This window comes from Capra hircus, chromosome 15 (genome assembly GCF_001704415.2).
Source record: "Capra hircus breed San Clemente chromosome 15, ASM170441v1, whole genome shotgun sequence".
Classification (NCBI taxonomy): domain Eukaryota; kingdom Metazoa; phylum Chordata; class Mammalia; order Artiodactyla; family Bovidae; genus Capra; species Capra hircus.
The window spans coordinates 54,911,999-54,939,132 of NC_030822.1; the positions used below are offsets into that span (position 1 = coordinate 54,911,999).

Below are 27,134 nucleotides of genomic sequence, written 5' to 3' on the forward strand. Positions count from 1 at the left end.
CCGCTGTTCCGTTTCGCGTTCAACAGTTTTGTCCCCAGCCCTGACCCGTCTCCCTCCGCTGCCATGGCGGCAGCTCCACCGCTCTCCAAGGCCGAGTACCTGAAGCGTTACCTGTCTGGGGCAGATGCCGGCGTCGACGGGGGCCCTGAGTCCGGCCGCAAGCGTCGCAAAAAGCGGCCGAAGCCCAGCGGGGCCGGCGGCAAGGGGTGAGTTGGCCCTGGCAGGGTGGGGTCCGCGCGGCCCGCCGCCCCTCACCTTCCCGCTCCGCCCTCGCCCGGCGCTTGCTGGGCTCCTCGCCGGCGGCCCCGGAGGCCCCGCGCCCCTGCCGGCTCGCCTGACCCTGCCTGGGCTCGGAGCCCTCAGGCCGCCGCTCGCGCCCCTGGGCAGTATCTCCAGTGTGTTCAGGCCGGAGTATCTCAGGCAGTATCTCAGTGTGTTCAGTGTGTGACTTTTATTAGTCTTTTCCCGCCTTTGTAGCATTCCGTTCTCCCTCAGAGAGTGGATACTGTTTCCTGAGAATAAAGGTGAAACGAATCCCAAGGCTCTGTGCTGGTATATTAGCGGCCGGAACCTGCCCGTGCGGGTTCGCCTAAGCCGAGGACTCTGGTCGCGACCTATGCTCACTTCCTGTTACTCTTGGTACTGTCAACAATAACAACTAACGTTTATACCGTTCTCGTCATGTGCCTGGTAACATTGTAAGTACTTTAGACCTGATTTTATTTGAGAGTCATAACAGTATTTAAGAAGTAAATATTTTTGCTATCTCCGCTTTTCAAACGAGAAAACTTCTGTGGCCTAGAGTACTGGGTTGAGTATTGTCCCTCCCCTCCAAACCAGAACCTTAGCATGTGACACTATTTATAAGTAGGGTCTTTGCACATACAATTAGTTAAGATGTCCCGTATAAACTGGTGTCCTTTTAAGAAAAGAGAAATTTGGATACAGAAACAGGCTTAGAGGGAAAACTTCCGAGGTGAAGATGGGAGGCTGAGGCTGGACTGGATTTATGCAGCTGACAGAGGCTACCAGAAGTTGGAAGAGTCAAGGAAAGATCTTTCCCTGGAGCCTTTCTTGGTGGACATTGCCTTGCACACAGCTTGATTTCAGACTTGAAGTCTCCAGAACTGTGAGGGAATAGACTTCTGTTGTTTTAAGCCACTCAGCTTGTGGTCCTTTGTTAGGCAGCTCTAAGAAACTAATATACTCTGTAAAGTCAAATAGTTCCAAAGAACTAACCGATTTAGTTAGTTAACTCTTTGGTTGTTGCGTTATTCTTGCTGTCTTCTGACCCCTCTGACTTGTGTGGATTTTCTGGAGGCAGTGCCTTGTAGTGAAATTGTCTTGAATTTTGAAGTAACATTGATCAGTCTTTCAGCCCTAGCTGTGCCACTTTATGAGTTGTGTGGCCTTGGACAAGGTATTTCATCTCTCTAAGCCTCAGTGTTTTCATCTTTAAAGTCAGAGTAATATTGAATTATATCACTTATGTTAAATGGTTGTTGTGATTAGTAATCTGGCTTTTCAAATAATAACTGTTAGTAATAATGGTTTACGTCATGGCAGTCATTATTCTTTGAACTCATCCATAGTTGATCCGTGTAACAAACATTTATTGAGTACTTCATCTATCACAGTGAGGCTATCACTGTGAATGAGATATCACTGTCCCTACTTTGACGGAGCTTATAGTTTAATGGGGATATAGTCTTTAAACAACTAATTATGCAACTAGTTGGTTTATTTCCTTTGTGATAAATGAAAGTACTCCAAGAATGTGTAACGGTTTCTTAGTTGGGAGAGGTGAGGGGAATAGTTTTGTAAGGTCTGCTCAAGGAATTTATATATATGCTAGGATTTTAAGAATGACTAAGACTTTCCCAGTAAAGAATAAGAAGAGTAGGTTAGGCAGAGGGAAGGAACTAAATATGTGAAACTGATATGGAAAGGAATTTGGCTTATTCTAGGCATCAGAAGTTGACTAGTGAGTAGTGAATTGAGGAGACAGTGGTGCAAGATGAAACTGGCCATATTGGCAAAGAATGGACCATAGGATCTTGTAGGATTTTGAACTTTAGCCTAAAACCAGAGATGAATGTTTGTAGGCTGTTACCCAAGAATGATTCTTCTTGTTTTGGTCTTTTGTTTTTCACCTTTAGAATGCGAATTGTGGATGATGACGTGAGCTGGACATCTATCTCAACCACTAAAGCAGAAAAGGAGGAAGAGGAAGATGATGGAGATTTGCCTGTGGTGTGTATCTTTTTGAGGCTCTGAGGACTTTGAAATGCAAGCCTCTTAATCTCGGCTCCCAATGCAGGGTAGATAGTAAGGAGGAAAGTTAAGGTCAGAGAAGAGGTGACATTTTCCAGGAGCTATTTTAAAATAGTTCTCTTTGATGATGCCTATATACAGTCTTTGTATATGGAGGGCTCCATCTGTCTAGAAGTGGGAACTGATCACAAAGATTCCTCAGTGTCAGTGATAAAGAGTCATGATTAGAATTAGCCATGGTTCAATTTGTTGGAACTTACCTTAAAAACACTGTTTAGTTTCAGTGAAAGGAAGCGTTATTTGCTCCTTTTATTTACTGATTAAACTAAACTTTAAAATTGTATACTTTTGCCTAGGTATAGCAGATATGTAGATTAATAGAATATAGTGTTTATACTTTAGAGGTCGTACCCTTAGAATGGGAGACGGAGTTTCAAATAATTTCAGCAGTATGATGAGTGTCGGAGATATAGTGTACATACATTATTGTTATTTAGTCTCTAAGTTGTGTCTGACTCTTTTGCGACCTCATGGATTGTAGCCCGCCAGGCTCCTCTGTCCCTGGATTTCCCAGGCAGGAATACTGGAGTGGGCTTCCATTTCCTTCCCCAGGGGTATTCCTGCCTCAGGGATTAAACTGTGTCTCCTGTATCACTTGCATCGCAGGTGGATTCTTTACCAGCTGCGCCAGTGGGGAAGCCCCTCACATGCGTGCCAAGTGCTCTTAGAACCCAAGGGAGGGAGCACATTGTTTAGCCCATGAAGATGGGAGATTCCTTGAAGGATGGAGATACCTGAATTGAGTTTTGAAGGATAAGTAAGAGCCAGGTGGTCAAAAGCATAGGTAAATAAGTTAGCATTGGTATGGCCATGGGACTTCTGCTCAGAATTGCTGCGAAACAAGGTGGAAAGGAGATGGTTACATCTCTGAGCCATAACTTGCTCTTGGTAGCGTGGAGCCTTTCTTTGCAGGGCTTCTGTGAAGACTGAGTGAGATCATATAAGTAAAGCGCAAACCAGTGCTTTGCTCATAGCTGCAGGTCTGTCATGGGGAAAGAGGATCATTTGCATCAGAGGCCTGTAACTCGATAGGAGTTACAGGAAGGTAGATACGGGTCCAATACAATGAGGAACTTTCTAGCCCCCAGATATAGCGGACCACCTAGTAACGTGAGTTCCCTGTCAGTGAATTGATTCTGTCAGGAGGGACTACGTGAGTGATCATTTAACAAGGATACTGTAGGGAAGTTCCAGATTTATCTGGGAATTGGGGTAATAGGAAATATGGTCTTATGCTCTAAAGATTCTATGAGTCTTTGTACATTTTAATGACTTCTTTTGGTGGGATTCTAGAAAAACTATCATTGTGATCTACTGTAAAGCGTTCATGAGGAGTCCAGATTCCTTAATGAATGATAAGTATGACAGGAACCCTGCCTGTGTTTTTACTCTGAATGGAGTGGAAGACAGGTAAAAGGAGTTTAGCTTTTAACTTTGAGTGGCAGTTGTTATACCAGGCAGGTTAATAACAAGGTTTGTAATAAAAGAAATGAACATCTGGAGGGAAATTGATGAGTCCGAGAAAGATCTATAATTAAACCATTCAGTGACATTCACATGTTTATGGAGCACACGTAACTGAGGACCATTATCTGTTTCTTCAGGGCTGTTTTGAGTCTTTGTGAGCCATGTATTGTTAGGAGTGGAATCGTCATAGCTTCAGGTTCTTCAGATAGCACTGCAACTTGGCTGGGTCCTGTGGATTTCCTTAAAATGTTGTTCTCACTTCCACAGGTGGCTGAGTTTGTGGATGAGCGGCCAGAAGAGGTAAAGCAGATGGAAGCCTTTCGTTCCAGTGCTAAATGGAAGCTTCTGGGGAGTGAGTTCCAGTAACAGATAAATCTGAATTTCTCATTAATAGGGGAAGACTTTTATCTTTTTTTTCTTTTTTCTAAAATTAAAGTATTGCTGATTTACAATATCGTGTTAGTTCTAGGTATATGGCAAAGTCAGTTATGTGTGTGTATATATATATTTGGATAATTTTTCATATAAGTTATTCTAGGATATTGAATATAGTTCCCTGGCCTGTATAGTAATTCCTAATGGCTTATCTATTTTATGTGTAGTGGTTTGTATATGTTAATCCCATACTCCTAAGTTATTCCTTCCCCCTTCCCCATTGGTAATCATAAGTGTGTTTCTGTTCTGTATACAGATTCATTTGTGTTATTTTTTAGTTTCTACATGTAAAATCTGTCATATAATATTTATCTTTCTGTCTGACTTCACTTAGTATAATATTCTCTAGGTCCATCCATGTTGCTACAAACGGCAATATCTCAGTCTTTTTCGTGGTTGAAGAATATTCGTGTGTGTGTATGTGTGTGTGTGTGTGTGTGTGTGTATGTGTATCCCACAACTTCTTAAACCAAAAGTTGTGTCTTGCTGGGCACTTGAGTTGTTTCCATGTCTTGGCTATAGAAATAGTGCTGCTGTAAACACTGGGATGCATATATCTTTTTAAATTAGTGTTTTTTATTTTTCCCAGATGTATACCCAGGAGTGGAATTGCTCCATCACATGGTAGTTCTGTTCTGGTTTTTCAAGGAACCTCTATACTGTTTTCCATAGTGACTACACCAGTTTACACTCGGGTTCCCTTTTTTCCATATCCTCTCCAACATTTATTAGTAATTAAGAAAAAAATATCTTGTATTCCTTTTTTCGGTCATGCTGCATGACTTGCAGAATCTCAGTTCCCTGACCAGGGGTCAGCCCCATGCTCCCCTGCAGTGAAAGTTACCTCATTGTGGTTTTGATTTATATTTCTTTAATAATGAGCAATGTTGAGCATCTTTTCATGTGCCTATTAGCCATATGTATGTCTTCTTTGGAATTATGTCTATTTAAGTCTTCTGCCCATTTTTTGATTGGGTTGGGTTTTATTTTTTGTTGGTTGCTTCATTTGCAGATATTTCCTCCCATTCTGTATGCTTGTCTTTTATTTTGTTGGTAGTTTCCTTTGTGGTGGAAAAGCTTTTAGTGTAATTAGGTCCCATTTGTTTATTTGTGCTTATATTTCTTTTACCTAAGGAAGCTGAGCCAAGAAAATACTGTTATGATTTATGTCAAAGAATGTTCCGCCTATATTTATTCTTACTAGTTTTGTAGTTTTAGGGCTTACATTTAGGTTTTTGAACCATTTGAGTTTATTTTTATATATGGTGTGAGGGAATGTTTTCATTTTATTGTTCTGCATGCATGTCCAGTTTTCTCAGCACCACCGATTGAAGAGACTGTCTTTTCTCCATTATATATTCTTGCCTCCTTTGTCATAGATTAATGGACCATAGGTATAGGGGTGTATCTCTGGCTCTCTGTTCTGTCCCATTGATCTATATTCCTCTTTTTGTACTGGGACCATGCTGTTTTGATTATTATAGCTTTGTAGTATAGTCTGAAGTCCAGGAGGGTTATACCTCCAGCTTTTTATAAATATTACAGGGGGATTTATCAACCATGTGAATTAGATTTACTGTCAGGTACTTCCCAGGTGACACAAGTGGTAAAGAACCTTCCTGCCATGCAGGAAACAAGAGATGCAGGTTCGATCCCTGGGTCAGGAAGAAAGGTCCCCTAGAGGAGGGCACGGCAACCCACTCCAGTATTCTTGCCTGGAGAATCCCATGGACAGAGGAGCCTGGTAGGCTACAGTCCATAGGGTTGCAAAGAATTGGACATGACTGAAACAACTTAACTCGCATGCATACACCCTACAGGTATCTTTACTTTTCTTTGAAGGGTGGATTCTGGTGAGAGGAGCCTATTCTCCAAAGTAAAGGAGGTGACTTTTTAATTCACCCATTAACAAATATTCATTGGATCTCACCCAAGTTTTAGTAGTTTATATTTGCTTAGGGAGCTCAGGGATAAGAGATAGAAGAAGAGAAACTGGATTTTGTCACTCTCTGGATTTGCTATAAACATTTCATTCTGTTATGTCTTTGGATATCAAAAGTCTCAAACTGTTTCCATTTTAAAGATTGTGGACTCTGGAGTCACACAGGTCTGGATTTGGATATTCATTTCACCACTTACTAACTGTATGATTTTGGCAAATTACTTAGTCTTTCTGGGTATCAGCTTCTTCATCTATAATATGAAGAGAACAATATTTATCTCCTAGGCTTGTTGTGCGAATTAAGTGAAATAATCTGTATAGACATGGGCATGCAGCAGGTGATCATAAAGTGCTGATCCTTCTTTCTTTCTGGTGCTCTTGCTGCTTTTGATAAGGAGCACAATGGCATGGATTAAATAGCTCACAGGATTTCGTTTTGATGTGGCATGGAATTATTCAGGTTGCCTTTTGAGAGAAGAGTGGGTGCAAACTGAATTGCCTAAGTTAGATATCAGTGGGAGCTTCTCATGGAGAATTCCATACAAATAAGGTTTGGGGAAGAGCACTGGATTGGGATTAGAAGGTCAGGGTTCTAGCCTGTCTCTTCATTTTAGTAGCAGTGACCCCTAGGTAGGAAACCACTCAGCTTCTTAGGGTCTCTGTTTTCATGTCTGTAAAACAAGGGTACCTGCCCTGCTTGCCTAACAAGATACAACATGAAAAATACATTTAAAGTGCCTTGCAGATTATGACCTGTTAGGCAAACGTGAGTGGTTTTTCTTAGGATATTCATGAGTGCTACTTTACTGCCCTGAAGTAGCTGTGCATACCTTTTGGGCTTTCTTAGTAGTTTTGAGATGTATCCTGCTGGGGTGTTTTTTGAAACTTTGGTTGTAGGGGTGGCAGAGCATTTGTGGGAATCTGATTCTTTGCTATTTGTGTTTAGGCCAGAGTGAAGATATACCCTCACTCAGACAGTTCTGTCATGACACCCCGGAGTCATCTCCTCCTAGGAAGGTTCGTCACGACACCCCAGATCCATCTCCTCCTAGAAGAGTTCGTCATGACACGCCGGATCCATCTCCTCCTAGAAGAGTTCGTCATGACACCCCGGATCCATCTCCTCCTAGGAAGGTTCGTCATGACACCCCGGATTCATCTCCTCCTAGGAAGGCCCGTCATGACACCCCGGATTCATCTCCTCCTAGGAAGGTTCGTCATGACACTCCGGATTCTTCCCCTCCGAGGAAGGTTCGTCATGATACTCCAGATCCATCTCCTCCTAGAAGGACCCGTCATGACACCCCAGATTCATCTCCTCCTAGGAGGACCTACCACAGTTTCTCAGATCTCTCTCCTGCCAGAAGGGCCCGTAATTGCTCCCCTGACACAGCTCAACCTAGAAGGACTCTTGACTCTGTGGATAGATCACAGCTCAGGAGGGCCCATCATAATTCCACTGACTTGGCTGCTAATGTTCCTCACTCACTGCTCAGAACCAAAAGCAGTGAAGCCCCAGAAAGCTCTAGCAAAACTTCTCCACATTGGAAGGGGCCAGGACCTTCTCATCCATCACTCCCAAAGAATAGCAAATATGAGTATGACTCAGACCTCTCTCCTTCACGAAAAAAGCAGGCAATATCCCATGTTGGAAGTAAGCAACATGATTCTAAAGGTGAGCATTTGTCCATGAGAGGGACTTGTTCCTAGAGTGCTTTCTTTTGGATCTTTTAGTTGCTTTACTAGGTATTTGTGGTCTTTAGAAATGAGAATGGAGCTTTGGAGTTTTAAAAACTGGAGGGAAATAGTGAGAGATTGGGCTGAAGAGAGTTAAAAATTAACAGTAGTAGGGTAGAAGTTTATATATATATATTTTTGTTCATTTTCCCCACCTCATGAAAATACTACGTTTGTTGCAGAAACTTTGGAATGTATAGAAATGCAGAAAAGGATCACACACAATTCAGTCCAGTCAGAGGCAGTCTCTCTCTTGTAGCCAGTGTTCTTTTAGTCTTCTTTTCTAATAATTTTTGATGCAGTTCGGACGTGTCTAGGCAGTAAGTAAATATTGCATGTGTAATCTTGCTTGCTTTTTTCACTTAGCATTATCTTTCCTGAGTCATAAAATATCTCTTTGTTAATATAGTTTTTGTTGGTGTTCCAGTAACCATTCCCCTAATATTGCATATTTTAGGTTATTTCTAAACCTTTTCCTCTGTAATTCTGTAATGAACATCCTTATACACAAACTGTTGCTCTGTTCTGGATTTCTGTATCTATTTCTAGATAGACTTTCTGGGAATTGAAGTGCTTCAAGATACGTTTCCTAGGGTACAAAGTAGAAATTGATTTACTGGCTCAGGGGGGTTCTTTGCTTATAGGACTGTTGATAGGTATTGCAGATTGCCTTTGGGGGAGGTGATTTGTGATGCCTATGTCTACAGCTCACCTGTGCGATGAAATTTGTTTGCTCCATCGTTTGTCCCTAGGTACTGCTTTAGTTTTTAATTCAAATACATTGTTATGTTTTAGTCAGAAGACCTCAGAATATATTCTGTGTGTGTGTGTTAGTCACTCACTTGTGTTTGACTCTTTCTGACCGTAGCCCACCAGGCTCCTCTGTCCATGAATTCTCCAGTAGAATACTGGAGTGAGTTGTCACTTCCTCTTCCAGGGTATCTTCCTGACCCAGGGATCAAACCTGGGTCTCCTGCATTCGGGCAGATTCTTTACCATCTGCGCCACCAGGGAAACCCAGAATATATTCTAATATATTCTAGGTCATCTTAACTTGCTAGGGCTTCCTGGGTGGCTCAGATAGTAAAAGAATCTGCCTGCAGTGTGGAATACTTGGGTTCAATCCCTGGATCAGGACGATCCCTTGGAAAAGGGAATGGCAACCCACTCCAGTATTCTTGCCTGGAAAATTCCATGGAAGAGGAGCCTGGAGGACCACAGTCCATGGGGTTTCAAAGAGTCGGATACGACTGAGCGACTAACAACGCCACTGAGCCCTGAGTTCAGTTTGTTTTGGCCACTCTGTGTGTGGGTAAATAGGGCACAGATGAGGATGTTGAGATTTCTTGTGCTAGTCACAGTAACTAGTGCTAGTAACTAGTAACTTGGGAATAGAACCGCACCCATTGGTTTTAAAAGTTATCTCTGACTTTGCTCTTCCCCCTTGTCATTTATACTTATGTTTAGGTTAGTGATAGTTCCTCACAAGAGGACTAAATGAATGTTGAACATTAGCCTGGTACATTATTTTTTAGATTCTGCCAAGGGGATTAAAATCTTTACTCTTCAATTTCTAGGCTCTTCCCCCACCCATAGGAAACATCACACAAGCTCTCCACCCAGGAAACATCAGAGTCACACATTGGACTCTTCTTCCTACCCAGGGGACAGTAGGAAAACCTCTGATTCAGATCTTTCTCCTCCACGGCACAAACAGAGTTCAGGGCCCCAGGATTCCGATTCCGATCTGTCACCTCCGCGGAATAGACCTAGGCATCAGAGCTCTGATTCTGACCTCTCTCCACCAAGGAGAAAGCAGAGGGCCAAATCTTCTGATTCTGATCTGTCTCCACCTCGAAGGAGCCAGCCTCTGGGAAAGAAGGTAAGAATTTTCAGGAGCCATGTCTTGGTTTGGAGTAACTCATCTCCTAGCTCTGTACAGGTCTCAGAGATCCAAGCCAGAGAAATCTAGCTCACAGGACCTCTAGAGCGCTTTTCTTCTCTCTGAAGGCAAGACTGTCTAACTCAGCCCAGGGGAACTTGCAAGGAGCAGATTTCCTAAATAGCATTTGCCTTTATGTTCTCTCAGTTCCACAAATCTCATTTTAATAGCTTAAACAAAACTTCCTATTTTTTATGAACAAACTGAGAACGTAGTTTACAGAGTGGACCTAGGATCACGAACTTTGTATCAAACAGATCACACATGGAATTCTACTTCTTATGTGAGATTTGAGCAAGATGCATAATATCTCTAAACCTCAGTTTCCTCATCTTTAAAATATAGGTGATAGTAGTACATACTTCAGGTTCTTTTGAGAATTAAATGTGGTAGTGTAAGTAAAACTCTTAGCCCAGGGCCTGGGACAAAGTAACCATTTAGTGTAAGCCATTTACTATTATAAATTGGACTGTAGGTCTGTGTATCCAGAGCTTAAAGAGAGGCATTTAAAATATAAAATGACTTTAAAAATCATATCGCCTGGGAAGTAAGAGTTTTGTATTATTTTAAATCTGCGATGAAGGCTGACTTAACAAAATCCACATGAACCCCAAGTAATTGTGTTGTAAAGAACACCAGTACTAGTACAGAAATGTTATTCCAAAAACAAAAAAAGAACTCTTATTCCAGTGAGTTGGTTAAGAAAGAGGCTGTGATGTCCATGTTACCTCAACACAGACTTTTCGGGACGACACAGACTCCTCTGTAGTCCGTGTAGTCCTGGTAGGAACCAGTCAGTCCCTAACCCAGGATGTAGGGAACGGACTGAGGTCAGTGTTTCAGCTGGACCCAGTGTCTTTTTTATGTATCTGCTTAGTCCACGGACAATTTAATATGAATCAGATTTAGCACATTGCTTTTTTTTGACCATGTCGCATGGTATGCTGAATCTTTATTCAGTTCCCCAGCCAAGGGTTGAAAACCACTGGACTTCCAGGGAAGTACCTAGCACATTGCTTAAGGATATTAGGATATAATTTATATACATCGATTGTGGGGTGGTTTGTTATTTTGATACAGGGTGGGTTTTAGTAAAAAGGTTGGATTTGGTCATATCTTGTCATTATCCTGACATATAGCCACAATTTCAGGTTTGAAATTGATAGGTTTGCTTGACTTTGTGATTTAAATGGAATATTTTATCAGTGCTGATCTCTACTGAAGGGCTCAGAGCTTGATAGAGGTTTCTGATCAGGTGACCTGAGAGTCTTCATGTATGCAATTTATATGCTGAAAAGTCAGAAATACAGATGCTTAGCCTGCCCTTTGGCTCAGATGGTAAAGAATCTGCCTGCAGTGTAGGAGATCCGGGTTTGATCCCTGAGTGGGGAAGATTCCCTGGAGAAGGGAATGGCTACCCACTCCAGTATTCTTGCCTGGAGAATTCCATGGACAGAGGAACCAGGCAGGCTACAGTCCATGGGGTCACAAAGAGTTGGACATGACTGAACGACTAAAAGTTTAACCTTTTTCAGCCTTCCCTTTAGTAGATTGTTGGTTTGTGTTTCTGTTTGCACTTAAACTTAGCAGTACTGTTAATTTTCCATGAAATTCAGTTTTATATCTTCTATTTTGCCAATCCTATGGTTGATACTGAGAATAGAAGGTAGTGTTTTTGGTTTGGTAATTGCTGATCCTCAGACGTAACTGTACACCACGGGGCCTGTTGCCACATTGTCTCATTAATGCTGGATGCTCCCTTTTCCGTTGCATAGGCTGCGCACATGTACTCTGGGGCTAAAACTGGGTTGGTGTTAACTGACATACAGCGAGAGCAGCAGGAGCTCAGGAAACGGGACCAAGAGACCATGGCGTTTGAAGGTAAAAACGTGAAAGTGCAGAGACCAGTTGAGGCTTATGTAGCTTTTACTTTTAAAAAAATATATAGCTAATTTACCTGATATTTAAAAATTTTAATTGCTATCAAATTTCAGTTCTGGTTTTCTGCTTTGTTTTAACTTCTCATTGGGTTCAAGTGAATCTTTTCCTTCTTAAAAAATGTTAATTTTCAGAATCATCACCAGTATGCACTTAGATGTTGGTAAGGACTACTTGTGGTCTGGCTGTGAAAGTTCTTATCCTGCATCAGAACACTAATTGGTTGACTTCAGCTGTTAGAATGTTATTTCTGATTTTGACACCTTTTCGTTTATCTTTAAAAGTGTACTTTTCCTTTGCAGCTGAATTCCAACATGCTGAAACTGTATTTCGAGATAAGTCTGGTCGTAAGAGGAATTTGAAACTGGAACGTTTAGAGCAGAGGCGAAAAGCAGAGAAGGACTCGAAGAGAGAAGAGCTGTATGCTCAGTGGGGCAAAGGGTAAGAGAGCCACTGAAAGGCACACAAGACTGCAGTTACTGGAGGAAATAATTTCTCTCCTCTCCTGACAGTTAGTTCATTGTTCTGCCTCTAAAGCTGTTTTCAGCAATGGGAGCTTCAGTGTGCTCAGTCTGCTTCCTACAATACTGACATGTTTCACACTTCTGGTTGGTATTCTGGGAAGTTTACCTTTTTCAGTATTTGCCATAGACTGTTAGGAAGAGGAGGCAGTATGGTCCATCTCAGTGTAAGAGTAGAGATGTTACACAGGATAGCAGACACTCCTGGTTCTTTTTGTCCAGGCTTGCCCAGACCCGGCAGCAGCAACAGAATGTGGAGGATGCAGTGAAGGAAATGCAGAAGCCTCTGGCCCGCTATATTGATGATGAAGATTTGGATCGGATGCTGAGAGAACAGGAAAGAGAGGGGGACCCCATGGCCAACTTCATCAAGAAGAAGGCGGCCAAGGAGAACAAGAATAAGAAAGGTGAGCCTTCTGGGAATCATCAGAGATAGAGGTGATGTATGTGAAGAGAGAGAATCATTAGAATGATGATACTAAATATGTGCAAAGAAGGTGTTCCTGTATAATTTCAAATTCCTTGTATTTGGGAATTTAAGTTGAACTCAATCAGAGATTTCTGTATAAAATTTTTTTTCCTCACTACTGTTCAGCTCTGAATTAAATTATGTAGGTAACTAACTTTTCTCTCTCTCCTATCTTTAGTGAGACCTCGCTACAGTGGCCCTGCGCCCCCTCCCAATAGATTCAATATCTGGCCAGGGTATCGCTGGGATGGAGTGGACAGGTAAGCCTGAGTATTTCCTACAGTTTTGTTTTCTCTTCCTTGTAACCCTAACCTTCCCTGACTGTTCTCAAATCATTGTACACTCTGCCTCATTCTCTGCTCTAACCACAAGGTTAGTAATGTGCAGTGTACTTGCTTCTGTTTGTCAAATCCCATTTCCCATGCTCATATCACTCCTCTTTCTCCTCTTTCCCTTTTCAAAGCTTTTTAAAGCTCTGGGTAAATAGCCGAAATGGTCCAGATAGATACCTTTTTTTTGATGTTGGTCACTTCTGGTGATATTCTCTTAAGGTTTAGAGGGGATTGAGTGATGGGTGCTAGTCTGTAGCCTTCTGTATATTGTATCTTTAAAATGTAGCTCTTGAAGCTTTTCTTCACTGCCTTAGGAGTGAGTCACTTGTAATGTCGCACTGATCCCTACCACCTTATCTCTTCACCTACCCACGTCTGTGCCCACATACACTTAACTTTCTGTATGCTATCATGGGTGAATTGTATGTGCCCCTATCTGCAGTCAGTGCCTCTTCCTGTTAGATTCCCTCTCTTCCCTGCTAAAGGACATTGTTCTATTATGTAGCACAGTGACTCTCAAACTTTGTAATCTCAAGACCCCTTTATACTCTTAAAGATTAGTTAGGACTCCAGGAAGTTTTATGTGGGTTATGTCTGTTAATATTTACCATATTAGAAATTCAGTTCAGTTCGGTCGCTCAGTCGTGTCCGACTCTTTGCAACTATGTGAATCGCAGCACGCCAGGCCTCCCTGTCCATCAGCAACTCCCAGAGTTCACTCAGACTCACGTCCATAGAGTCAGTGATGCCATCCAGCCATCTCATCCTCTGTCTTCCCCTTCTCCTCCTGCCCCTGATACCTCCCAGCATCAGAGTCTTTTCCAATGAGTCAACTCTTCGCATGAGGTAGCCAAAGTACTGGAGTTTCAGCTTTAGCATCATTCCTTCCAAAGAAATCCTGGGGTTGATCTCCTTCAGAATGGACTGGTTGGATCTCCTTGCAGTCCAAGGGACTCACAAGAGTCTTCTGCAACACCACAGTTCAAAAGCATCAATTCTTCGGCACTCAGCCTTCTTCACAGTCCAACTCTCACATCCATACATGACCACTGGAAAAACCATAGCCTTGACTAGATGGACCTTAGTCGGCAAAGTAATATCTCTGCTTTTGAATATGCTATTTAGGTTTGTCAAAACTTTTCTTCCAAGGAGTAAGCATCTTTTAATTTCATTGCTGCAGTCACCATCTGCAGTGATTTTGGAGCCCCCCAAAATAAAGTCTGACACTGTTTCCACTGTTTCCCCATCTATTTCCCATGAAGTGATGGGACCGGATGCCATGATCTTCGTTTTCTGAATGTTGAGCTTTAAGCCAACTTTCTCACTCTCCTCTTTCACTTTCATCAAGAGGCTTTTTAGTTCCTCTTCACTTTCTGCCATAAGGGTGGTGTCATCTGCATATCTGAGGTTATTGATATTTCTCCTCGCAATCTTGATTCCAGCTTGTGTTTCTTCCAGTCCAGCGTTTCTTATGATATACTCTGCATATAGGTTAAATAAGCAGGGTGACAGTATACAGCCTTGACGTACTCCTTTTCCTATTTGGAACCAGTCTGTTGTTCCATGTCCAGTTCCAGCTGTTGCTTCCTGACCTGCATACAGATTTCTCAAGAGGCAGGTCAGGTGGTCTGGTATTCCCATCTCTTGAAGAATTTTCCACAGTTTATTGTGATCCACACAGTCAAAGGCTTTGGCATAGTCAATAAAGCAGCAATAGATGTTTTTCTGGAACTCTCTTGCTTTTTCCATGATCCAGTGGATGTTGGCAATTTGATCTCTGGTTCCTCTGCCTTTTTCTAAAACCAGCTTGAACATCTGGAAGTTCATGGTTCACGTATTGCTGAAGCCTGGCTTGGAGAATTTTGAGGATTACTTTACTAGCATGTGAGATGAGTGCAATTGTGTGGTAGTTTGAGCATTCTTTGGCATTGCCTTTCTTTGGGATTGGAATGAAAACTGACCTTTTCCAGTCCTGTGGCCACTGCTGAGTTTTCCATATTTGCTGGCATATTGAGTGTAGCACTTTCACAGCATCATCTTTCAGGATTTGAAACAGCTCCACTGGAATTCCATCACCTCCACTAACTTTGTTCATAGTGATGCTTTCTAAGGCCCAGTTGACTTCACATTCCAGGATGTCTGGCTCTAGATGAGTGATCACACCATCGTGATTGTCCGGGTGGTAAAGATCTTTTTTGTACCATTCTTCTGTGTATTCTTACCACCTCTTCTTAATATCTTCTGCTTCTGTTAGATCCATACCATTTCTGTCCTTTATCAAGCCCATCTTTGCATGAAATGTTCCCTTGGTATCTCTAATTTTCTTGAAGAGATCTTTAGTCTTTCCCACTCTGTTCTTTTCCTCTATTTCCTTGCATTAATCGCTGAAGAAGCTTTCTTATCTCTTCTTGCTATTCTTTGGAACTCTGCATTCAGATGCTTATATCTTTCCTTTTCTCCTTTGCTTTTCGCTTCTCTTCTTTTCACAGCTACTTGTAAGGCCCCCCCAGACAGCCATTTTGCTTTTTTGCATTTCTTTTTCTTGGGGATGGTCTTGATCCCTGTCTCCTGTACATTGTCATGAACCTCCATCCGTAATTCATCAGGCAGTCTGTCTATCAGATCTAGGCCCTTAAATCTATTTCTCACTTCCACTGTATAATCATAAGGGATTTGATTTAGGTCATACCTGAATGGTCTAGCGGTTTTCTCTACTTTCTTCAATTTAAGTCTGAATTTGGTAATAAGGAGTTCATGATCTGAGCCACAGTCAGTTCCTGGTCTTGTTTTTGTTGACTGTATAGAGCTTCTCCATCTTTGGCTGCAAAGAATATAATCAATCTGATTTCGGTGTTGACCATCTGGTGATGTCCATGTGTAGAGTCTTGTGTTGTTGAAAGAGGGTGTTTGCTATGACCAGTGCATTTTCTTGGCAAAACTCTATTAGTCTTTGCCCTGCTTCATTCCACATTCTAAGGCCAAATTATTAGAAATTAAGTAGTTTTAAAAGTATTCTTTTTAAAAAGCCATTACAATAGCATAGTTACCCTGCTTTTAAAGAAAAATAATTATATTTTCTGAATGAAAATGTGAGAAGAATAGCTTTGATTTGCATTTTTGCAACTCTCATTAATGTCTGGGCTAATAGAATACATTGGGATTTAATCTGTTGCAATATGTTTAGTTGAAATATAGTAAGAAAATTCAACTTTATACACAGGTAGTTAGGAAAGGAAGGTGTATTAGAGTTTTTTTTAATACTCCACAAAAACTCAGTAAGTTTCTTAAAGATTACTTATAATATGGAATCAGAAACCACATCAAAAATCTTTTCATTCTGTTAGATTAAAATGTATTGATTTTTTTTTCTACTTTGTTTTGATCTTTTACTCATATGTGACTTTATAGCATCATATACTGTTCATTAGTTTGTTGAGTTTTTCAGGCCTTTCAAATGTTGACATATTTCATGTACAATATCAGATAATTATTATACTAACATTAACTCTGATCTCATCACAGAAAATCTTTAAATAACTAGAAGCTAAAGGAATCTGTGGTAGTTTGTTACCATATTACCAAAGCTAAAGTTTAAAAAAATTCTAATTTATGCTCAAAAGCTACAATTTTATCATTAGCAACAACCCAATATTATATCAGCCACTTGCCTTGAAGCAAAGGTCACTTCATACAATGGCTTTTTGTAGCTTCTACCGGGTTTTGAACCTTGAGGATTGTGTCTTCTGTGAATATAGACAGTGTTATTTCTTCCTTTCCCATCCAGATGCCTTTTGTTTCTTTCTCTTGCCGTTATACTAGCTAGAACTTCCAGTGCATATGTTGTGTGGAAGTAGTCAGAGCAGACATCTTTTACCTTATTGCTAACCTTAGGAGGAAAAAATTCAGTCTTTTCACCTTTAAATTTTGTAAACTACAGTTTTTGGTGGGGGGATAAATTTCCTTTATTGAGTTGAGAAATTTCTATTCCCAGTTGGCTAAAGAAAGTCTTTTCATCAGAAATGTATGTTGGATTTTGTTCAAAATATTTTTTGATTTTCTTTTTGGTTCACTCTTTGACCCATGAATTACTTAGAAGTGTATTTTAGAATTCCAAACATTTAAACTAGTCTAGATATCTTATTGATTTCCAATGTAATTCCATTGAGGTTAGAGAATATCCTCTAATATTTTGAAATTAATGCTATAATATTTTGATCTTTTTAAATTTGTTAAGACATGTTTAGTGGCCCAGTATATGGTTTACCTCGGTGAATGCCCCATTTGCACTTGAAGATAATGTGTATTTTGCAGTTATTTCGGGGCAGTGTTTTGAAAAAGTATTTGTATTCTATCTGTTTTGGAATAGTTTTATATATATATATATATATATATATATATATAAAATCTGCAAACAATTCTTGTACATACCTTATCTAATTTTGTTACCATATTACCATGATACAGTAATCAAATCTAGGAAACCAACATTAGCATATTATTAACGCACCAGATTTTGTTTGGATCTCATCAGCTTTCTATTAATTTCTTCTGCTCACGGATGCATCTCAGTATACCATATTGTACTTGTTTCCTCAGTTGTCCTGTCTCCTCAGTCTCTTCTGCTCTGTAACAGTTTCTCAGTCTTTTTGCTTTTTGTAACCTTAACAGTTCTGTGGGGGTGTTGTCAGGTATTTTTGTGAAACGTTCCTCAAATTGACTTTGTTTGATGTTTTTTGAATGGTTAGCCTGGATGTTATGGGTTTTTGCAGAGAATTCCACAGTAGTGAAATGTCCTTCTCATCACGTCATTTTAGGGGTTACATGATATCCACATGACTTCACTAGTAATGTTAACCGGAATCACTCGGTTAAGGTAGTGAGTGTTTGCCGGGTTTCTCAACTTTAAAATTACTCTTCTTTTTCTTTTATACTCTCTTCTCTGGAAGTGAGTTGCTGAGTTCAGCTTATACTCAGAAGAACTATGGAAGGGTATCTCCATGTATTATTTAGATTTTTTCTGTAAGGAAGATCTGTTTTACCTCCCATTTATTCGTTCTGTCATTTATTTATATTAGTATGGACTCATGTATGTTTTATGTTATACTTTGTACTGTAATCTAGTATGTTATTTATTTTGTTGCTCATGTTATCTTTTTTGTTCCATGCCTTGAATACTGGAAATTATGTCGGGTGTCCCTTTCACTGCCCCAGCCGTTTCCTTTTTGAGCGTTCTTTTACTTCCTTGTGTTTTCTCTGCCTTTTCTCTAAGGAATTGCCTTTTCTCTAAGAAACCTGGCAGCTTTTAATGGAGAATGGTATTTGGAAACCAAGATATAACTGCTAGAATGCTTATTATTACTGGAGTGTCATTGCTTCTAGATCCTCTCAGCAAACAGAGCTTAGTAATGCATGTATAGTAGTCTGTATGTGTGTATACACACGTATCTATAATTGTTTCTGTGTCCCTCTGGAAGTATGTTATGTATATGCATATATAAATATGAGTTCATACTGATGTAACTGACTCTTACCAAGTATTACCTTTCTTTTTTTCCTTACTATAAATTCCCTCCCCAACATTGAGAAAGGGGCACCCACCATCCACTATTCATTTTGCTCATCCCAAGATGCACATAAAACAGTTTCAAACTTGAGAACTTTAGAAATGAGAAACTCATTTACCATCTAAGCATGAATATATGTGTAGTTCTTCCATGTGTAGACATAAAGAATCAGTCCCCTCCCCTGCCCCAGACGTCCTGGGTAATTTTTTTCTGTTATAATTTACTTATATCAGTGTTTACTCTTTCTGGTGTAAGTTCTATTGGATTTGACAAGCGAGTATAGTCCTTTATTCACCACCCTAGTATTGTATGGGATAGTTTCATCATTTAAAATTTCCTGTGTAAGTTACCTTTTAGTTACTTATTCCTCCTCCACCAACGCCTTGCAATTTCTGCTCTTGTTTTCCATCCCTGTAGTTTTATCTTTTCCAGAATGTTACCATGAATGGAATCATACAGTATGTAACCTTTTGAGTCAGACTTTTTGAAAGGCAGCTATGCTGACCACTATACCACCAATGCTGGAGTCAGACTTTTTGCAGTTATCAAAATGCACTTAAGATTCATCTGTGTTCTTGAATGAATCAGTACTTCATTCCTTGTTTATCACTGAGTATTGCATTGTATGGGTATACCACAGCCTGTTTATTCCCCAGTTGAAGGACATCTTGGTTGTTCCTGGTTTTTAACGTTGTGGATAAAGCTGCAATAAACATTTGTGTATGGCTTTTAATGTGGAGATAGTTTTCAATTTACTTGGGTAAATACCCAACAATTGCTATTTTGTTTTGTTGAGACCACGTTCACTTTTATAAGACACTGCCAGTTGTTTTCCAAAGTGGCTATATCATTTTACATTACTGCAAAGGGTGGGGATTTCTGTTGCTCCATATCCTATCCAGAATTTGATATTGTCAGTGTTTTAGACTTCAGGTGTGTGGATTTAGTTTTGAACCTTAATTGGTTTGTTTTCCTTTTAGTTACACCTCTGCAATTTTTTTTTTTCAGTTTTTGCTGTAAGATTCACAATATATATCTTTAACTTATCATAGCCTACTGATAGTTATAATTGTTCTATTTCACATGAAATGTAAGAATCTTGCAACACTGTATTATTTCCACTTAATCTATTTTTGTTGCTATTATTTTCATGTTGTTGTTCAGTCACTCAGTCATGTCTGACTCCTTGCAACTCCATGGACTGCAGCACATCAGGCTTCCCTGTCCTTCTCCCTCTCCCAGGGTTTGTTGAAAATTGTGTCCGTTGAGTCAGTGATGCCATCCAACCATCTCATCCTCTGTCGTCCCCTTCTCCTCCTGCCTTCAGTCTTTCCCAGCATCAGGGTGTTTTCTAATGAGTTGGCTCTTCTTATCAGGTGGCCAAAGTATTAGAGCTTTGACTTCAACTTCAGTCCTTCTAATGAATTTTCAGGATTGATTTCCTTTAGGATTGACTGGTTTGATCTCCTGGCAGTCCAAGGGACTCTCAAATGTCTTCTCCAGCACCACAGCTCAAAGGCATCAATTCTTTGGCATTCAGCCTTCTTTATGGTCCAACTTTCATATCCATACATGACTGCTGGAAAAACCATAGCTTTGGCTAGGTGGACCTTTGTTGGCAGAGTAATGTGTCTGCTTTTTAATATGCTGTCTAGGTTGGTCATAGCTTTTCTTCCAAGGAGCAAGTGTCTTTTAATTTCATGGCTGCAGTCACCATCTGCAGTGATTTTTGAGCCCAAGGAAATAAAACTCATTGTTTCCACTGTTTCCCTGTCTGTTTGCTGTGAAGTGATGGGACCAGATATCATGATCTTAAGTTTTTTGAATGTTGAATTTTAAGCCAGCTTTTTCACTCTCCTTTTTTACCTTCATCAAGAGGCTCTTTAGTTCCTCTTCACTTTCTGCCATAAGGGTGGTGTCATCTGCATATCTGAGATATTGATATTTCTCCCAGCAGTCTTGATTCTAGCTTGTGCTTCATCCAGCCCAGCATTCTGCATGATGTACTCTGCATAGAAGTGAAATAAGCAGGGTGACAGTATACAGCCTTGACGTACTACTTTCCCTATTTGAAACCAGTCCGTTGTTCCAATTCCGGTTCTAACTGTTGCTTCTTGCCCTTCATACAGATTCTCAGGAGGCAGGTAAGGTGGTCTGGCATTCCCGTCTCTCGAAGAATTTTCCACAGTTTGTTGAGATCCACACGCACAGTCAAAGGCTTTGGCGTAGTCAATAAAGCAGAAATAGATGTTTTTCTGGAACTCTCTTGGTTTTTCTATGGTCCAGTGGATGTTGGCGATTTGATCTCTGGTTCCTCTGCCTTTTATAAATCCAGCTTGAACATCTGGAAGTTCACGGTTCATGTATTATTAAAGCCTCGCTTGGAGAATTTTCAACGTTACTTTGCTAGCGTGTGAGATGAGTGCAGTTGTGCAGTAGTTTCAACATTCTTTGGCATTGCCTTTCTATGGGATTGGAATGAAAATTGACCTTTTCCAGTCCTGTGGCCACTGCTGAGTTTTCCATATGTGCTGGCATATTGAGTGCAGCACTTTTACAGCATCATCTTTTAGAATTTTAAGTAGCTCAACTGGAATTCCGTCACCTCCACTAGCTTTGTTCGTAGTGATGCTTCCCAAGGCTCACTTGACTTCACATTCCAGGATGTCTGGCTCTAGATGAGTGATCACACCATCATGGTTATTTGGTCATGAAGATCTTTTTTGTACAGTTCTTCTGTGTATTCTTGCCACCTCTTCTTAATATCTTCTGCTGCTTTTAGGTCCATACCATTTCTGTCCTTTATTATGCCCATCTTTGCATGAAATGTTCCCTTGTTGTCTCTAATTTTCTTGAAGAGATCTCTAGGCTTTCCCATTCTGTTGTTTTCTTCTATTTCTTTGCACTGATCACTGAGGAAGGCTTTCTTATCTCTCCTTGCTATTCTTTGAAACTGTGCATTAAAAAATACATTTTTTGTACATGTTATTTAAAAAATATAATAGATCTCATAATACAGTGGTAAAACTTTTACTTTGCAGTTGTGTATTTTTAAAAGAAACTAAGAAAACCAAAGAAAAAAATTGTAGTTGTTAGTATTTACTCATATAGTTATCATTTCTGGTGTTGTTCTTTTTTTCTTAAAGAAATTAGGAAATTTTAATATTCCTTCAGTACAGACCCATTGGCAACACATACAGTTTTGTTGAAATGAAAATGTCTTTATTTCACCTTTACTTTTTAAAAGCTTTAATTTGGAATAGTCTTGGCCTCAGAAAAACCTGAAAAATATACTCTTAGTGTACCCTTCAGCCAGTTTCTCCCAGTGATAACATCTTACATAACCATAGTACATTATCAAAGGCAGGAGTTGGCATTGGCATAGTTCTGTTAATTAAATCAGAGAACTTTTTCTCACCTTCGTTTCTGAAGGATTGTTTCACTAGCAGTATTGGAGGAGGTTATTGAGAGGATGTGACCATTGGTTGACCCATAAACCGGACCCAGGCAGTTGGAGGCCCTTATCTCTCCCCTGTCCTTGGAATGTGCATCATGCCTACTCTTCCAATACTGCAGCTTTTTCAAGGACGCAGCCTTGAGAGAGTAGGGTGTTGAGATCGTCTGGACTGAATATGTGACTGAACCCATAAGGACTCTATATAAACATTTAATGTTCTGAGAGGCAGGTGCAGAGATCTGTTTTTTTTGTGGGCTTGCCCAAGACAAAAAACCTTTTATGTAAATTCCCTTGCTTATTAAACCTGCCACCTGCCAATCTGGACTGGTCTGTCTCTTTCTTTGGTCTTTCCTTGTCCTCCGTGTATTGGAGCCAATTTCAGATTGCACCCAGGAAACTCCTGAGGCTTCAAACCAACACATGGAACGCTGGATTGACAGTTCCAGACTTCAGTGACAGCTCTTTAAAGATCTTTCATCACTTTCTGGCCACCATTGTTTCCAGTTGGAAGTCAGTTTGTTTAATTGTCCCACTCCCCCCAACCTCAACATACACACATTATAATATATTGGTTTTCTCTGGCAGCTTTCAAAATTTTCTTCTGGTCTTTGGTTTTCAGCAGTTTGATTGTGATGTACCTACATATAGTTTTTCTTTGTGTTAATCCTTTTTTGAGTTTGTTGAGCTTTTTGGATTTACGAGTCCATGTTTTTCACATTTGGCTATTTTTTTGCCCATTTATTATTTTTTTAAAACCACTTTCCCTTCTCCAATTGTACTGTTTCCACTATTTGATATTATACCACAGTTGTCTGAATCCCTGCTCATTTTTCTATCATGATTTTCCTCTCTGTTCTTAAGATGAAATAATTTCTATTGATCTCATTTCAAGTTGATTGACTCATCGGCCATCTTTAGCTTATTAGACTCATACACTGAATTTTTTGTTTCAGCTAGTGTATTATATTTTTCAACTCTAGAATTTCCATTTGACATATTTCTCTGCTGAGATTTCCTACCTATTCATTTATTGTGAATCAATTTATTTTCCTTTGAGAATATTTATAATTGGTGCTTTGAAGTCCTATCTGCTAATTGCAACATTTGGGTTATCTCAGCATTGGTTTCTATTCGTAGTTTTTCTTGAGTTTGATCACATTTTACTGTGTTTACATACCTGGTCATTTAAAAATGCTATACTGGACATTATGAATGATACATTGTGGAGACTTTGAATTCTAATAATTCCTTTGAGGCGTGTTGATTTTTATTCCAGCAGACAGTTAACTTGAGTGTATTTGAACTCCAAACACTTATCTCCTTCATAGTGGCAGCAACTGAATTCCTGCTCAGTTTTAGTTTCTAGCTGCTGCTTTTTCAGTGGGCCCATTGGGGTTTCCCCTGCACGAGCACAGGTTAGCAGGTAGCCAAAAATTTGGGTTCAGTTTGTATATAGATATGGAGGTTCGTCCCTTTTGAAGCTTCCTCCCATTCAGTGTCTCTTCCTCCCATTTTGCCTCTGATTTTTTGGCTGCTCTGCCCACTTTGCACTCATACCTAAAGCCAGTAAGCCTGTGGCCTTCTGCCTGCATGAGCTGTGCAGTTTGGGAAGTGCCCTCCACTGAAAAGCTTCACAAATCTCTTCCCACAGTAAATGCCCACTCAAGTTCTGCCTGCTTTTGGTCACTCATGCCTTCAAATATTTCACATACTGTATTTTGTCCAGATTTTATAATTGTTCCCTGAGAGTAGGTTAGTCTGCTTGAGTTCTCTGCCATGATTGGAATCTACTGTGCTGCTGTGTATGGGCCCAAGGCACTATCTTCTGTCCCTCAAGCTGCCATCTAAATCCAGAGCACTAGTTCCTGATATTGGCAGGTGCTGTCAGGTTGGCTGTGGCTTCAGGCTTGTTTCCTGCTTTGGTTTGCAGGATATTGTATGTCAGCTCTTTGGTAGCAGGATTTTTCAGAATACTCATTTGCTATGTAGCCAGAAGTAGATCTTTTTATAGCCGCAACCCTAAAGATAATCCCTGCTATATTGAGTTCTTTCTTTTCTTTCTTTTTTTCAAATTTCTGGACCCAAAACTTAGAAACTCTCTTTGACCTGGTTTTTTACTGGTATAATTTGTCTCCATCTCTCCCTGTAGTTATCCCACACTTTTCATATTTTCTCCTAGAGTTTTCCTTTTTAGTTTTCTTTCTCATCCTTGCTTTATTTTTGATTATTAATTCTTTCATTGCCTTTTCTACTCTTGTCTATTTTTGGAAGTGAATATTTCTAGAATAAATCTATAGTATGTTATAGTTAGAAAAACCCATAAGGTCAGTTAATCTAACTTAACAGTATTTAAAGAGAAACTGAGCCTCTGATAAACTTCACAACTTACTTAGAGTTTTTCAGCTCACCTGAAAAGGCTGGAATAAGATCTGGGACATCTGATTCTTTAGTCTAAAGCTCTTTCCACTGTAAGTTCTTTTGCAGTTTGCTTTTTTGATTTTATTTAGAGTTTGGTTTGTTATTCATAGGACTTTTGTATAATCATAGTAGTGTTGATTCTCTTAAGTACTTATTTCTCAGGCAAGAGGAATAAGTGGTTTCCTTGAGCTCTAGAACACCGCTCATGCTTCTAAGGTTGGAGATGATGCCATTCTTAATAAGCTTCACTTCTTCCTGAGCCTTTCATTACTCACCCAACTCATCCCTTAGGTAAGGCCTGAAGAAAGGGGGAAACCTGTCATCCCTATCAGTTCAGTAACGCTTAGCACACGTTATAACATAAGCAGCTGTGTACTAGGTGCCAGGGTCTCACAATTAGTTAAAGACGGTCTTGGAGCACACCAACTCACTTTCTATCTACAGAAGACAGACGAGTAAATAATTTCAGTGCTACTTGCTAAGTATTACTACAGAGGGTGTTCAGGGTGCCTTGGGAGCACAAAGGAAGACTAGATTCAGCCCTGGGAGATTGTGATCAGGGAATGAATGCTACCTCGAGGAGGTGATACATGATACATGAATGGGAGACCTGGGTTCAATCCCTGGTTTGGGAAGATCCCCTGGAGAAGGTAAAGGCTACCCATTCCAGTATTCTGCCCTGGAGCACTCCATGGACTGTATAGTCCATGGGGTCACAAAGAGTCGGACACGACTGAGCGACTTTCATTTCATTTTTCATTTCATATGTGTATGTATAACTGATTCACTTTGTTGTATACCTGAAACTAACACAACGTTGTAAATCAGCTATATGCCAATGAAAAGTTTTTAAAAGAATTTGCTCATGGTGTGAAATCTGAGCTTCGCATTCTGTCCTGTAGTGCTTACTATGTTGTGGCCTCTGCCTGCCTCTCTAACTGTGGCTCGTGCTGCTGTTTGTACTTGAGCTCCAGCCACATAACTGGACTTTGGTTCCTTGCGTGTACCATACCATTTCTTATTTTTGTGCCTTTGCTCTCATTGCTTCTGCTGTGCTGTGTGCTGAAATGCCCTCCTAACCCCTCTGACTCTTTGCTTCACTCTGTCTTTTCAGACTTAGCATAAGGACCCCCTCCATGAAGCCTTTCCTGATCATTCTTGTCCACCCTACTTCCAAGCTGAGCAAGGTCCCTTTTCTGCATCTTTGATACCCAGTGCATATTTCTCCCATAACCTATGCCTTTTGTTTTAGTTATTTGTTTAAATGTCAGTCTCCTCCACTAGTCTATGAGTATATCAGGACAGGTGCTATGTTATACTTGTTTTCATGACACAGTACTGAGTATAATAAGAAGTCACTAAATGTTTGTGTAATGCATGGATAAAGTATAATATGTAGACATCAGTTGAGAGTGAGTTGGACCTTTAGAGAGTGGTACATATTTGAAACAGTTGTCAAAATGAGAGGGGAAAAAGCTCTGAACAAGGACTAATAAAAGGGTGGATTATGTATTTTGTCTTTCTGATTCTGTTGCTTATGTCTTAAATATTTTCACTTTCCTTTTTGTTCATTAGATTATGAGTTCTTTATTTCAAACGTACATGTTCAGTTCAGGATTCTGGCTGATCAGTATCTCTTGATTGCAGATCCAATGGATTTGAACAGAAGCGCTTTGCCAGGCTTGCCAGCAAGAAGGCGGTGGAGGAGCTTGCCTACAAGTGGAGTGTTGAGGATATGTAACTTTTTTGAGGCTGTGGGAGTGACTGTGGGTTGTGGTAGTGGACATAGGGCAGCTGTTACAGACATTCAGCTGTAACAGTCGTCTATGCTAATAATCAGGGCCACACAGACCAGCAACTTGTTGAATGCCAATTTTGACTACAGAAGAATATTTGAGACGTAATATTTGGACTAAGGACCCATACATCTCAGGTGTGCTGACACTGCCGGATGCTGGCTTTCAGAGGAAGTGTTGATTTCTCTGTGTCCCAGGGCTTGTTCTTGGTTACGGTATTCCTTTTTTAATAAACACACATTTATTTTTTTAAAATAATTTTCTTAATTGGATATTCTGTTTTGGGGGTTGGTAGTTGGATTTTTCATTCATCTAGGAGGCAGGATGAGTAATAACTTTCACAGTGATAGATCATTCCATTTAGAAAATAAGAATTATTGCTAAACTAGACTTTGGAATGGACATGGATATTTGGAGACATGGTATCTGATAGAGGTAGTGTCACAAATTAGTGGGGAAGAGGTGGATAATGGTGCTCAGAAAATTGGCTTATTATATGGACAAAAATAAAGTTGGATATCTCCCTTAAACCATATAAAGCAAAGACAAATTCCAGAGTGAATTTACCTAAATGAAAGTTAAAATACTAAGGCCAATAAGAAAAAAAATGGAGAATGTATTTGTGACTTTGGAATAAGGATAAATCTGTTAAGTTAGATCTCTAAATCACAATCCATAAGGTTTGATAACTTTGCCTAATTCATATTTAAATATTTCTAGTCACCAAATCACCCAGTAGTCAAAGCTAAAGATAGGTATAGATTAGGAGAAAATATACTAAT

At 40.0% G+C, this 27,134-nt stretch overlaps 1 protein-coding gene across 1 annotated transcript; it reads left to right on the plus strand.

Moving 5' to 3' along the window:
- BUD13 (BUD13 homolog) lies at positions 1 to 26,610 on the plus strand. The gene is made up of 10 exons (XM_018059751.1): positions 1 to 206; positions 2,160 to 2,253; positions 4,069 to 4,153; positions 7,125 to 7,853; positions 9,493 to 9,797; positions 11,633 to 11,738; positions 12,098 to 12,236; positions 12,539 to 12,723; positions 12,964 to 13,045; positions 26,204 to 26,610. The coding sequence occupies exons 1-10, from the start codon at positions 64 to 66 to the stop codon at positions 26,295 to 26,297; spliced, it is 1,962 nt and encodes a 653-aa protein (XP_017915240.1). The 5' UTR covers positions 1 to 63; the 3' UTR covers positions 26,298 to 26,610.